The sequence below is a fragment of the Corvus brachyrhynchos genome, unplaced genomic scaffold (genome assembly GCF_000691975.1).
Source record: "Corvus brachyrhynchos isolate BGI_N302 unplaced genomic scaffold, ASM69197v1 scaffold126, whole genome shotgun sequence".
NCBI classification, from domain to species: Eukaryota; Metazoa; Chordata; class Aves; order Passeriformes; family Corvidae; genus Corvus; species Corvus brachyrhynchos.
In genome coordinates, this window is record NW_008239283.1 from 8,560,429 (window position 1) to 8,575,499 (window position 15,071).

A 15,071-nucleotide genomic window follows, 5' to 3' on the forward strand; every position below is an offset into this window, starting at 1 on the left:
CTGCAATACAGGTATTTTTAAAATGTAATAAAATTTTCAAATGTCCTTTGTCTCTGTCTTGTGTCCCTATAGGAAGAGTGCCAGAACTATGTTCGAGTGCTGATTGTTTATGGCAAGAAGGTCTTTACCTGTGGTACCAATGCCTTTTCACCTGTGTGTTCCAGTCGACAGGTCTGTTTTAGCTCTGTTACAGTGATGGAGAGGGTTGGATGCATGCTCTGGGGAAGGCCAGTCATTTGGCAGGCTATCATGGGTGCACAAAATGTGTTCTAAATGTAGCTGACTGAAATTATTTTGGTTTTCTTCTTTGGGCTACTGTGGGGCAATGAGTGCATCTGCAGTTGGGGAGCAAAAAGTTCATGTTATGGGTGAGTTGGGTCTGGACAAAGTGCTGCTCGTGTAAATCTTGGGTATGGCGCTGAAAATGGGGAATATAGACAAGCTTAGCTGTGAGTACCTACTGAGCTGAATACCTTAAAGTTTCTTTAAAATAAATGGCAAAACTCCCTTTGGATTCAAGGGAGGCAGGAGTAGGCCCAGAGAAATGTTTATTTGTATGTTTTTTTAAGGCCAGTATGTATTTAGGAGGTGTCTACGGAAGATTGAAAACCTGTGCCTGCGCCAGGAGCACCTGATTACACCAAGCGGGTTTGGGCTTTACTGGCTGGGGAATTACCCTTTGTACAAAGCAGTAGGATCAGTGAGGCTCAGACACAACTTCATACATTGGCAAACGATGGATGTAAAGATCAATTTTCAGTCATCACTAAGATTACCTTCTCATAGCTACCTGATTTTTAAAAATCAGGGATTTGCTAGTAGGTCCTCATGGGCAAACAAAATTCTCTATACCAGTAAGAAAGTCAGATGCTCTTTAAATTTTCTTCTCTCTCCTTTTAAATACAGGTAGGAAATCTCAGCAAAATCATTGACAGAATTAATGGAGTGGCTCGGTGCCCATACGACCCTCGGCATAACTCGACAGCTGTGATTACATCACGAGGAGAACTCTATGCTGCAACTGTGATTGATTTTTCTGGACGGGATCCTGCTATTTACCGCAGCCTTGGAAATGTTCCCCCACTTAGGACAGCACAATACAACTCCAAATGGCTCAATGGTAAAGTCATGTGGGTCACATCTGAGCAAGAGATATATTAAAGTCAGCTTGACAGGCTTGTAAATCTTTCTCTCTCTTTTCATATTGAGATCCAGAGTTATGATGGGGAAAGGCTTCCGGAGCAATAATCAATGCAGCTTAGAAGACATTTAAAAAGAGCCTGGAAGTATTTCAGAGAAGTTGATTTAGAATATAGAAAGTGGGTCTTAGAGGCTACTTAACATATATATGGGTCTCTGTCTTGTGAGATGACCAAATACATCATTTTAACAAGAAAACCACTCAAAGATTTGAAGATCAAAACCAACTTAAAGCATCATATTGTTGACCCAGTTCTGCAGAGTGATAGGCACTCTTTACTTCCACTGACTCAGCTGAAGATGCCTGGTTTCAGTGCAAGATCATGCCAAAAATGAGAAATTTCACAGCACATTATGTTCCATGTGAATCCACGGTGATGTGGATTTATAGTTATTAAAAGCAGCTCTTACACCAGTATGATAATACCCTGCATCAAGCAAGCTATAGAATTTCAACCAGTAATCCCTGCACTGAGTCCACACCTTCTGACTGGGGCAAAGCACTTCTTGTCTGAGCAGACTGTAGTGATGGATACCCCAGTATTCCCCCCATCTCCTTTTACCCAGGTAAATTGATCAGATATTTGAAATCTTTCTATTAGATTTCAGGACATTTCAATTAAAGATAAGAGCAGTGGGACTGTGCACTCTCTGGAGCTTAGTAAGACTGAATTAGGCTTCTGCAGGCATACTGAAGTCAGTATGGAGACCTGGAGTTTAAGGAAAAGGATGTCTTCCAGAAGGACTGAGAATTAGGACTAAGCATCATAGCCCATATACACTCATTGGAAATATGTTCCTCTTGTTTGTGCATGAATGCAAGATTCAGAAGGAAGCCACATTGGAACAGGGGAGTTTAAGGAAGACAATCAGTAACTGAAGTTCTCATATGTGACTGGAAAAACTAATGTGACTCTTGGATTTATAACTTTGTGCAGCATTGGTGACATCGGAGTAATTTCATCCTGTTCTGGACACTTTTCAACAAGAAACAGAAAACCTGAAGGTGATTCAGAGAAAAGCCATGCAGTGATTTGAAACTTGGAAAGCCTGCCTCACAGTGAGAGACTTAAGGAGCTCGATTTATTTATCTTTCTGAAAAAGAGATAAAAGGTGTTTTGTTCACGATATGGAAGTACTTACATCAAGAGAAGATTTTGGAAAGGATAAAGTTCTTTAATCCAGCAGACAAGTCATGACAAGAACCTGTGATTGGAAGCTGAAACCAGATAATACCAAATGGGAAAAGAAGTGCAGGTGGCAGCTGGGTCAGTCTTCAGTCATTTGAACAAGTCATTGAGGAAAGTGATGGCTGTAAAGCCATGTGACATTGTCCAGTAAGATCAGATCGCCTTCGAAAGATGGGGTCTAACTCACCTGTTAGTTAGAGGATCTGATGGTGGAATTACAGGGTGAAATTCTCTGATTTGTGTTAGACAGAAGGTCATACTGGGGATCACAATGGTCCCTTTAAGGTTCATGGTTAGTTTGAAGGAGAAAGTTTGACAGGAGATGATTTGCAATGTCCTTCCCTCCGTACCATCATCTGCCTCCCAAACTCGGCTTGCAGCATCAGTGGCCTGCCTTTCTCTGTTCTTCTTTCCCTCCTGGGCTGCAGCTTTAAAGGAATTCTGTACTTCTCTTTTTTCTTCTTCCTTTGAGCACTACTCAGAAATGAACATTTTAAAACACCCTATAAAACCAACAGGTTTGGGGAAGGGTTTTTGTTTGTTTGTTTGTTTGGTCAAATATTATTCATTGGCCAATCTTTACCAAAGAAACTTCTAGGATAAAAGACTACACACTTTAAAGCTTTGTTATATACCCAGTTAAAATATTTACTGCTAAACCTACTAAATTTCAGGTTCATTTCAACTCTTGTGAAAATAATAACAAAAATTCTAGGAGAAAAAGCATTAAGGAGAGCATGTTTCACTAGTGTCAGTCTCTGGCATGGTTTTGTTTTATGGACATAAGATAATCTTTTGTGCCTAGAAACTGGAAAGGTTTCATGATAAAAGCCAGATGTGACAGTGCTGGGAGAGTAGCTTGAATGTTTCAGCGCAGCTGTGTGGGGAATCGGGCGGATGCACGCAGCATATTTAACACATCATAAGGTCCACTTCAGAAGTGAATAGGTGAAGCAGCCCAGTGGGAAGGCTTTATCTTGTAAAATGAGTATAGGTACAGAGAAAGTCCTGCATATGCAAAGTGTTGAACTCTGCTTTCACTGAAATCAGTAGCAGCTTTGCCAATGAAGTGGGGGAAAAATGGGGCCTTTCCAAGATCTGAAAAAAGGTACTAGAGCTATATCCTCATATATCATTATTCCCATCTACTGTTTTTATGTCCTCTGCTGACTCCAAACTCCCTGTGGTCCCAGCTTTGACAGGCTGCATAAATGGAGCTGGCAGCGCAATGCACTGAGCGAGTCAGTGAGCATGGATTGATTTCTAACCTATATAAATCTCTTCAAATGTTTGTTTTTCAGAGCCTAACTTTATTGCTGCCTATGACATCGGCTTGTTCACCTACTTCTTCTTCCGTGAGAACGCGGTGGAACATGACTGTGGGAAAACAGTGTATTCTCGTGTGGCAAGGGTTTGCAAAAATGATATTGGAGGGAGATTTTTGCTGGAGGACACATGGACAACTTTCATGAAGGCCAGACTGAACTGCTCCCGTGCTGGAGAAATCCCTTTCTATTACAATGAATTGCAAAGCACCTTCTACCTTCCCGAGCAAGATCTGATCTATGGTGTCTTCACTACCAATGTGTAAGTTGCACTGGCTTTACTGCCCTTCCTCTACCCCCAGCAGTCTGAGACTGACAATGTATTGATTTCTTAAGCAGTCTGAGCAATCATTTTAGAGAGATCGTTTGGTTAATGTGAAAGAATAGATAGGTCTGTGTTATCCATCATGACAACATAGCCTCTAGGACAGTGTTTTTAATCCATGGTTCACAGATTGCTGGAGTCTGTAAAAGCTGACTGTTCAGTTTTAGGGCAACTTAATTTGATACAAACCTGGGCAGTGACAGACTTCAGACTTTTTGTAGGGACAGTGCAACTTGTATAGTTTGGAGAGATGATCTAAAAATGACCCAAAAGAAACACATTAATTTCCAGCCAGGCTAATTGCCTGGACAATCTGACACAATTGTGTGAACACTGGAGCTGGCCCATGAGATGGACAGGTGCTCACGCTTGGGAGAGAAGGGCTGGAAAGAGAAGAATGAGGAAGATGGGATCACAACAGACTAGATTGAAATCAACATCTATTTCAGTTGAACAACACTATAATAGCAAGGTCATGAGGACCACAAGGCATTTAGCATTTCCAAGGCAGGGGGGCTTTACTCTGCCACAGACTGTTTGAGGTCCACAAATCAAAAGCAGCCTTGGAGCTCTGAGGGGAAGGTATGATTTCTGATACTTCATAATCACCTCTTCTTGGCTTGATATTGAAAAACTTGTAATTGGAATGATTTAGTGTAGCTGTGAAAGCAGAAAGGAGAAGAGGAGTTAATTAAAAAATATATTGAAAAACTCATAATGTATATTTTTAAGTCAGGAAAACTCAAATAACTTCTCCTCTGATGCCTAAGGCTAGGATGATAAGTTTCAAGCTATAACCAGTCTGCATGGTATTGAGTTTCAATAATACATGTTCTCCAGGGGGGTGTTAGCCTGACGTGTAAACTAGAGAATGAAAATTCGAGTAGTTACTCCATATGGCAAATGCTCCAAGTGCCTTCCTCATGCTGGGCAGCCAACTTCTTGGGGGTTTTTGTGTGCAGTGCTGTACTGTCCAATATGAATAAGGGGCTGTTCCCAGGGAGCCCACAGAAAACCAAAGCAGTGAAGCCCTGCTGAAGTACAAACCCTCCTGTTTTGATGTGTTACCTGCTGGTGTGACAGGGCTTGAATTTCAGCCCTTGAACTCACAAAGCATCAACCCCAACTTCTTGAGCTAAAGCGCTCTTGGGAGCCTCACTGTGAGTCAACAGATCCTGAATGTTCTTCCCCCTCTGTAAATTCCAAGAAATAGGTAAGTGTTTGGCCACCCTCATCCATCTTCCATGTTTTGTTTCTCTTCCACCATTGCCAATGTCAGTCAAAAGTGAGCCAGCAGAGAAGCAACTAGAAAAAATAAACATGATTGAGGACTGCATCTTGACTGTGGGCTTGGGGAAGATCTGTCCTCAGACTGAAAGGCACATGAGTCATTCTCTAAAAACATTTAGAAGATATTAGCCAAACTTCCTGAACATTAAAAGGAAATCTGGCTGCTGCTTTGGGCACTTGAGCTGACCTTTGTTTTCTTCTTTTTTTGCAGTTGGAGAGGACTTCTGTGCCCATAGTGATAATGTTTTGTCTATCTATTTGTCCATTCATCCAGCCAAGAATGGAAGCTGGAAATGAGAAAATTATTAATAACTGTATTTTATTTATCAAATTGGGGATGTTTTTGGACATGGGGGAGGCATAGACTAGCTCTGGCTGGAGCAGTTCTCTTCTGCTGTGTCCATCTCCCAAGTTTAGCATGAGATGTGATAAGTGTTATGATAAGTGTTACCTGTCTCCTGTGGGTACACTTGAGTCATTCTTTGTACATCAGGGATGTAGGATCTCTCTTGTATCTTCTGAAGACAATATAATATGCAATGCTTGTGTAATTGAAGAAATTAGTAATTGATAATAGCTGAAGTTAGATCAAATAGCATTTTGGGTCTACAACATGGTGTTCTTTTAAAAGTTCAAAGAGAAAATGTTCCAATTTGTCATCCGACTGGAGAAATAATGGTAATTACTCTTTTAACTTTCACTGGGACTTATATCATGGTGCATGAGCTCTGCATACCAAAGAGGGTTAATTTATGCACCAGTCTGAGTTTCTTTGTGATAAAATGCCAATGCAACACAAAGCTATGATTTTTTTGTTGTTGTTATTTACAGGTATTTTTTACTTCGGAAGGTTCATGTTTAATGAATTTAGGGTCATCTTATAACAAAGGGGAATTCGTGGTTGTGGTAACACCCACGTACAGATTTATTGCTTCATGTTATGTTATACCCAGCTGAATCAGTGGGAAAGAGAGCTTTTAGGGGAAGCTGCTGATGAAATATTTAAGATGTTTTTATTAAATTTTTTCTGGGAGTTAATAGAGACAGTATTAGAACCTCTTTGAACTTAACCCATTCTTTATACCAGCTAGTTAGTCACAGGAGATAGGAGGTGGGAATAAAGGAAGTTGCACTTCACACCAAAACAGAGGGGCCAGCTGTACCAGTTGATGTCACTGACTTGAGACTGGGATCAAACTTTTCATAAGGAGGGATGGGAAATATGCCAGGCCACAGATGGAAAGGAAAATGGTCCACAGTTTTAATGGAAAACCTCTTTCCTTTCTCCTTTCCAGCAAAGAGAAAAGGCTGAACTATGAAGTCCTTAGCAGGGTCCTAAAAATATCCTTTTTTTTTTTTTTCTAAGTATTTTCATTAGACTAGTGGAATTTTATTCTTTCTTTTCCTTTTTCATTTTCTTCCTCATTGTCTTTTTTTTCCTGTGTGCGCCTCAAGGCATTTACTTGTCATCCATCATTAGGTTTGTCTTAAGAGCTGCTGTCTGTGAGCATGCACTGCGTCAGCAGTGTTCAGACAAAAGTGGAGAAAGGTTTGCCTGGTGTTGCTTTGACATGTTCAAAGTGAACTACTCCATCATTCTGGGGATGGAAGGGGCAGGAGGGAGCAGAGAATGGGAAGGCAAAGCAGGAAGTTCTTCCTGATGTTGTATTGCTAGGAAGAAATATGCTGTGAAAGAATCTGTTATTCTGCTTTCCAGCCTGGAAGGGTGAAGAAAGGCTTTTTTTGTGTGTGCAAGAGAGTGTAATTATTGGTTTAGTTAAAAAAAAAAGTGTTCTTTTCAGGGAATTCAAATTGCTTTAATTAGCAGAAAGATACATACAGCAGGGCTTGGGTTATTTAAAAGGCACCGTGACAAATCAGTCTCTCATGCTGCCCCTATTTTTAGTTTTATTTTGGTATCTTTTTATCTAAACCTTGTAGTTTTCCTAAAAAAACAAAAAATAAAAACAAAAAAAAAAAAGAGGGGAGAACTGGGAGCAGGTTTGAATTCCAGATCATCACTTATCAGTGTCCCCCTGGGTCAGTTTTGTTGAGGTCACCATCTAGGAAGTGCCCTCCAACCCTCTTGAGGCAGGACAGGAGGAGATGAGCTTGCTCAGGATCCTGCAGAAATGGGTCCTCCAGGACTGAAAAGGAACAGCAAAGGCCAGCTGATCTGTGTGCAGTCTGACTGGGCAGCAGAGCATCCCTAGAACAAATTCCTTTCCGAAGAGTCCTTCATACAGCAGCATCTCCCTCGCTGTGCCTCCCCTGGCTGAGTGTAGATGGTGAACAGTCTGCCCCAGACAGGTCCTGTTCCCAGCTGGGAACACACAGAAGTGAACTGTGGTCATTGAAAACAGAGGTTTCCATGAATTAGCAAGACCTTTTGCATGCTGAGCTGCTGTCAGAACCAGCTGGTTTGTCACTGTCACCTTTTCCCTTCCACTGCATGTATATATATATAAAATATTAGGTGATATATTTTATAGCTGAAGATTTCAGGAACCTGCAGAAACAGAATTTCACCTTGAGAAACACCAAGAGATTAAAAATTAGGCTGTTTGTAATCAATAAAGGTAGACCGGTTGTTAAAAAAATAAAAATAAAACCAGACTCAAATAATCCATGCAAATTAAACTGTATTCACCTTTCTTGTCAGAACTGCTTCCATGGCCCTTAAATCTCTGACATTTTAAAACCAAACTTAAAATTCATTCTCAAAATTGTCATGCAAGTCATCTGCATTTTACAGTTTATTTATTTATTTATTAATACTCCCAGTGAGATTGGTATCACTGTACATCTACCTAGCAATTTACATGTATATTATTTGAGTGGAGTTTGATGTCTGTTATGATGAAAATGTCAATGTTCTAATGATTAAATTGATTTATTTTACCCTCCCCTTTTCCAGAAACAGCATAGCTGCCTCAGCAGTGTGTGCCTTCAATCTCAGTGCCATTACTCAGGCATTTAATGGCCCTTTCCGTTACCAAGAAAACCCAAGATCAGCCTGGCTGCCAACATTAAACCCCATCCCGAATTTCCAGGTACTGCTGTTGCCCTTCAGTTTACTGCAGTCCCTTTTACATTCTGTCACTTCAGTGGGTTGATTTGTGTGGGGCTCATTTCTCCAGGTGGACCCATGGTACAGATAAATTGTATTTCTCCACATTTATGAGTGTTTTAGTCTGTGGAACTCCTTGCCACAGAATTCATGGCAAAAATTGAATGGTTTAAGGAATAATAAGAATGTTCTGGTTTTTTATAATGATGAATAATTTAAATCTCTGTTGCACTTATCACTGGCACGTGTACTCTGAGGATGTGATTCTCACAAGAGGACTTAAGACATGTCCCTACTAAAACTGTGAAGGACTGAAAGCTGAAGCTGGACAAAGTCAGACTAGAATGGAGACAACCTATATTTTTTAAACAAGAAAGGTAATTAACCACTGTGACTCTGTAAGGAAGTGATGAATTTTCCATCACTTGATAGGGCCCCTAAGGCTACCAGTGCTTCAGTGGAAGATGGATGACTTTCTAACACATGGTAGCTCAGCCAGAAGCCATGGACTTGTTGCCACAGTAACTGATGGAAGGGGAGACATGAGGATTGTCACAGGGGTTCCTTCTCCTTTTAAAAATCTTTGAGTTTATGAATGAGCAACTTTCCAGGATTATCAGTTAAAGCAATTTTGAAAATTATAAAACAACTTCAGTTGCTTTATCACCAGATCCAGTCAGTGTGGTGCAGAGTATGTGTGTGACAGCCCTGGCAAACCTCAGTCTTCTGAAGCATGAGCCCATTTTACAGCTCAGCCGCTTCCCACTTGGGGAATTCTAGGGAGGATGGACTTGTCTTCATGTCCTTGTGTCCCCATGGCACATCCTTTCAGCCTAATTGTCTGAATCTGGCTCTCCTTTATTATGGCAAATGTGCTGAGGCTGCTTGCAAGTGCCATCTGCCTTCAAACTGGTGATGTCAGGGACCTTCCAAAAAGAACTCTACAATCGCCTGAAATCAAGCAAGAGCAGATGGGAGGCACGTCTCTGCTGCAGGCAGAGCCAGCCTTGTCTTGCTGCTGAGGAGCCTGATTTCTCCTCTTGAATTCCCTCTTGGCACCTGACTGAGGGCTCCTGCCCATACAAGGTGGGATAGGCTTGGCCTCTTGATCACCCTCTCAGCTTGGTGCACTCAAAACCAAGAAACAAAGCCTTGCTGAAGGTCCAGCCATGCCAAATATAGCCAGGTTTTTGTTGTCGTTGTTGATGATGTTCTTGGGGGGTTTTTTGAGTTTAAAGGGAATATTAAGGCAAACTGAGAATCAAAGACTTTCTGTCCCTTGCTGGGCTAACCCAGAAGGAATAGTAAAGGACTTTGGAAAGGAATAGGAAAGGACTTTGGAAAGGAATAGGAAAGGACTTTGGAAAGCATTTCCATGGAGTGAAAAGTATCAGTTAAAATGCGGAGTGTAAAGATTGCAGCAGCAAGATGAAAGAAACGGGTCAGAGGAAAATAAAGAAAGGAAAAGGAGCTATGTGGTAGACAAAAGGAAGATTGCAAGAAGAGATTACGATGTTTTTCAAGTACAGAAGGAACAAGAGGTCAGTGCAGGGCCTTTAGGAGATGACAAGGGTAATTTAGTGACAGAAGAGGCAGATATTGCAAAAACATTAATTTTTTTGCCTCAGTGTTCACAAAGAAAGATGAGGGAAGCATGCCAGAATTTTTTTTCTTGCAGAGAGGAAGGAGAAATACTGAAGGATGCAGAGGATCAGGACAGTGCAGATAATCAGGAAATTAGAACAAAACAACATTAAACCAAACCAGAGGGATGCTGCGTCAGCACGTGAGCTGCCAATAGACCAAAAGGATTATCTGCGACTTTCTGAGAACAGAAAACAAAACCAACAATGACATTCCTGCCACTGGGGCTCCTTTTAGGTGATGCTCTAGAAAGGAAAGTGAATGGGGAGAAAGGCATCCAAAGGAAGACAGTGGTTTGAAACAGGAGTATAGGATACAACAAAAGAGAGAGATCTAAAAACTCTTTAGAATGTGGGATGAGTCATGAACTAAAAAAGACCATTGCAATAGAAAAAAGCATTAAAACCCACCTGAGGACACATCAAAAACCCACTGATGTTTCCTTAGTCTGGCTATTCAGGAAGATGCTTAAATTGATTGAAAAGTGACCATGTTCATAGATTGTCAGAATTATATAACGTGTTCTCCTAGCTCACACAGCCTCTAGAATGTTGTAAGGCTTAGTACCCCAGCCATTGGAATCCATATTTACTGTGTGAATGTGTGTTAAATCCCTGACAACTCATTTTAGCACGTAGTAAGAGAAGGGCTGCGTGGTGCACCTGGGAAAGGCAGCGATACCACCAAGAGTTGCTGTGATGCGTATCGAGCGTGTGCACATGGGAAATTTGTACACTGTAAATCAGCATCCTAATTCTCAGTATTCTGACTTTTCTTCAAGGAAAGCCCAAACACCTGGACCCAAAATAAAGAAAAAGGAATGTGTGGGATTTTTTTCTAGTGAAATTGCTCAGGTGTGAGTTTTACTTCGTGAGTAGGGAAGTTGTCCGTAGACTGAGTATGGGACTTGGCAAGATTTAGTTGTACTACTGTCTCCCATGGTCCTGGGAAGATAAACACCCAGTCACCCTGCCGCCTTTTGGAGTAATAAATTTTCTGCCCTCCATGCAGATATTGTGGGGAAGAGTGAGATCGAGTCCCAGCTATTGACACAGACCAAAAAATTAGCACTGGTTTTGAAAATAATTGAGTTTTAGGAATTAATCTAACATGGAAACGCAGGCCTTAAAATGCACTATCCACCTGGTAGGACTTACACTGTTTAAAAGACACAAGATGAGCTCTTTTTCTCCCCTGTTCTCACTGGATAAGGGAACTGAGTCCTGTTTCAGTTCCTCCCTTGGTGCTGGAGGATGGGTGGTCGTGGCTTGATCTGCCATTTGCTGTCAGGAGGGAAGAGTATGGGGTGGGAGGAGCTTGTGGTTGCTTCAGATGCAACTGTGGGGGCCTGGCCAGAGGGGAGCACTTCAAAGAAAAGCAATGTAGCAAGTTTGGTTCTTTGATACAAAACCAGTCCATTTTTAGGTTTTTAAACTCCCAAGTTTTGTTCATTGTACAGCCTGAGGTGCCAGGCAGAGTCTGAAGATTGTCTGAAGTGCTTCAAGGATTCCCCTCCACTGCTGCCTTTAAATATTTCTGCAGCTAGTTTTAATTCTTTCTTTTTCTCCATAGTTTGTTAAAGCCTTTTGCCCTTCTCGTGTGCTGTTTGAGGGTATCACAAGGGAATGAAACTCCACTTTCCTGGTCAATGGACCACTTAGGAGAAGAGTTTTCGAAGAGTGGGCTACAGGCCAAATCTAGGCAAGGATCTATGACTAGGATGTGTGCCTGACCCCGTGACCCTCACACAGACTCACCTCCCCAGGAAATCAATAGGACATGGGTTTCCATGCTGGACTGGGGAGAAGATGCATTTTCTGAAATTCAATCTTCTGTATTTAGTGTGGGACACTGAACGATGACAGCCCTAACGAGAACCTGACGGAGAGAGTCCTGCAGGATGCACAGCGCTTGTTCCTGATGAATGATGTGGTGCAGCCAGTGACCGTGGATCCGTATGTGACTCAGGACAGCATTCGATTTTCCAAACTGGTGGTTGATATTGTTCAGGGGAAGGATACTCTGTACCATGTCATGTATATTGGAACAGGTAAGAGCATTAGGCCTTCAAACAGTTCCTCCTGCTTGCTTATAGACCTAGCAGCCCTGGGAGCCCAATTGTGAAGTCCTTACACAGTTGTCGTTCAATATGATTTTGGCACAAAACTGCTTGGAAGTTGTTTGCTAGAGTAAATTAAAGCAGGATGGAGGACTTGAGGCAGAGTCCCAAGTGATCAGACTGTAAATCTCCATTGTGTTTAAAAAGACCAATAACATTTTTCTCCCTCTTATAAAAACATGTTTCAACTAATCAGGCTAATACATAACAGTGGGGAAGAGCAGAGGTCACTGGAATGCTCTGTGGTTTCATAAGTGTGAGTTGCCTCTCAGTGCTATGACAGACCCATCTCTGAAAAAGCAATAATAATACATGAACTCCAGGCTTGCTCAGGGTTTTAATTGTGTCTTTCTTTGCACTTCCACATCCCTACTGGTGTATGACTCCTAGTGCTTTCGGGAATGGGCATGCACTGAAGTGTAAGGCAGGTAGGGAAGCTGAGGCAAGTGCTTTTTTGTGGGAGCACAGCAAGCCAGTGGTAGAATTAAGTGTATGACTTAGTCTCTTGATTTCTACTTCCATACTCTAATTAGCAGGACACATTGCCTCTTCTGAAAAGCACAGATATCTTGGATAAGTGAAGATAAAGGACAAAGTGTTATAAATGGTTGTCTTAGCCCCTATTCATACTAATGATAGAGGTTAAATTAAATAGTTTGATTAATCAGAGCATATGGCCAGCCTCATGGGTATAATGTTGTTATCCTCTATTGCAGAAACTTTGACTTTAGAATAAGATGGATTGCTTCCATAAGTGTTAATTTAATCTCACATCTGAATGCAGAGTCATTGCCTCATTCTCATGTTTAGGAGAATGGACCTTCAGGACTGTGTCATAATTTATCTAACTTTTATCACCACTTATTTCAAAAGTGATCATCTTGGTTTATTATTTATATGTTCTAGCAACACTCCCAGTATGGGAGCCTCCAGGAACATTGGTTATGATGAGAAAATTGTACTTAAATTGTAATACAACATCGTTCTGCCAGTATGATATCTTGATATTTAAAGTGAGGAGTCCAAGCTACAGAGCCTTAGAGAAAGCTGGAATACTTCCTGCCTTGTATCATTAGTGTAAAAAGGTCCAATGCCATAACCTTAACTATTTAGTCGTGTTTGCCTTCTGGCCCTGGGTAGTGGTGACTGAAGAGTAAGATCTGCTGGAAATGTTTGAACTTGTGAAATGCTTCAGTAGAGACAGCCCTGCCCAGAGGCAGCCCTGAACACAAACCCAGTCCTGAGACTAACTGAGCTCAAGCTTCAGTCTTGTTCCACATGTAAGTGAAAGGGAAACTTCACATGGCTGCCAACCCCACCACTATAAATTGCTGAGCTTTGGCACCAATGCAGAAGTTACTGGAAGAGAAAGATTAAGTTTCAGGAACAATCAGGGCTGACAGACCTCTTGGGGGTTTCAGTGCAAAATGGTGTGGTTGCCCCCTTTCCCCCTGCATTAATCTCCCACAGCTTAGCAGATCTCTAAATTGTTTAGGTTAGAGCACTGTGAGCACAAACATGTATGTTTTTGTGTATGAACTGCTCATGCCATAACATCCCCTTGTCAAGCTGGCTTCTTCCAGGAAGAGGATCAATTAGGTCTGTGACCCATGCAGTCATTATGGAGGCCTCAGAGATTTCCAGCAGGGCTGCTGCATTTGTTGTCATTTGTCATGACATCAAATCATACTGATCTGCTCCATAAACCAATAGAAATATAGACTCAAGGCACCAGAAATTATTCCTGCTATCCTGGGTCACCTTGCTCTCTAACTCACTGGTAACGGGACCAGACTCCTCTGCCTTAGTGCTCCAACTGGGAAATGCTGCCAGGTACTCACTGTCCAGATGGTTCACATCCTCCTGAATTCCCATTAAAATGCATTCTCAGGTGGTTTCTGCTGAGGATTATAACGATGTAGCTAGAGCTCTCTACCATGGGCAGCAGGTGACCAAGAACTAGGTTAAACCAGCTCTGTAAAGATGACATTAATGTTTCACTCTTTAGGCAGGTATGAAATGAAGTCATTGCCTCCAAGATTTACTTGTGCCTTGTTTCTTGTTCTATTAGAGTATGGCACCATCTTGAAGGCCCTTTCTACCACTAACAGGAGTCTGAGGAGTTGTTATTTAGAGGAAATGCAGATCCTCCCTGATGGACAACAGGAAGCAATCAAGAGTCTCCAAATCCTACACAGCGACAGGTCACTCTTTGTGGGTTTAAATAATGGAGTGCTAAAAATTCCTTTGGAGAGATGCTCCATGTACAGAACAGAGGGGTAAGTAAATTTACAGCTCTAATATATCCCATTTCAGGTTAAAGAGAAAAGCACCAGGCTAACATATTCCAGTTTGATTTGGTTAAGAAGCCTTTTGCTTCATCAGTAAGAGAAGACAAAAAACACTGCTGCAGTGCATCTCCTGGTAGATATGTGCATGACAGGAGCAATGAGGATAAGCAATATTTTTTTTGTAATTGTTAATTAGTTCTCCTCAGAAATTAATCGTATGTTTACCAAGGAAGGGCTTACAATATTTACTTCTTTTTTCTTTTCTTTTTTTTAAGCTTCATATTTCAGTGTTGCTTTTATTAAGTCCATGTGTTTTCCTGGTGGTTCTTATTGGCTGTAGGGCTGAAGGTTTCTGAATTTGGGTTGCAGCCAGCCTTTCCTTGTTTATCTGAGTGATCACCTCTAAGACATATGATGAGGCAGGGCTGGGCTGTGTGGCAACTTGTTATTGCTTTTGGAAATCAATAGCTCATCTCAACTATGTGTGACACCTCTTACACCTGGATAGATTCTGTGGCTTGATTGTGCCTTATAAAGGGAGTAGGAAAAATGACTTTTTCTAATTGTCTGCCTTGGCTCCAGAGCAGTCTTCCACACTGAAGTGTAGAAGGTTTTCG

At 41.5% G+C, this 15,071-nt stretch overlaps 1 protein-coding gene across 3 annotated transcripts in view; it reads left to right on the forward strand.

Moving 5' to 3' along the window:
- SEMA5B (semaphorin 5B) overlaps nt 1–15,071 on the forward strand; it is a 216,500-nt gene that overhangs the window by 147,292 nt on the left and 54,137 nt on the right. For all 3 annotated transcript variants that reach the window (XM_017740237.1, XM_017740238.1, XM_008638244.2), the window contains exons 7-12: nt 73–171; nt 907–1,120; nt 3,692–3,977; nt 8,248–8,383; nt 11,887–12,094; nt 14,235–14,442. In XM_017740237.1, coding sequence (XP_017595726.1) covers nt 73–171; nt 907–1,120; nt 3,692–3,977; nt 8,248–8,383; nt 11,887–12,094; nt 14,235–14,442 — 1,151 coding nt within the window. The remainder of the gene's footprint in view (nt 1–72; nt 172–906; nt 1,121–3,691; nt 3,978–8,247; nt 8,384–11,886; nt 12,095–14,234; nt 14,443–15,071) is intronic.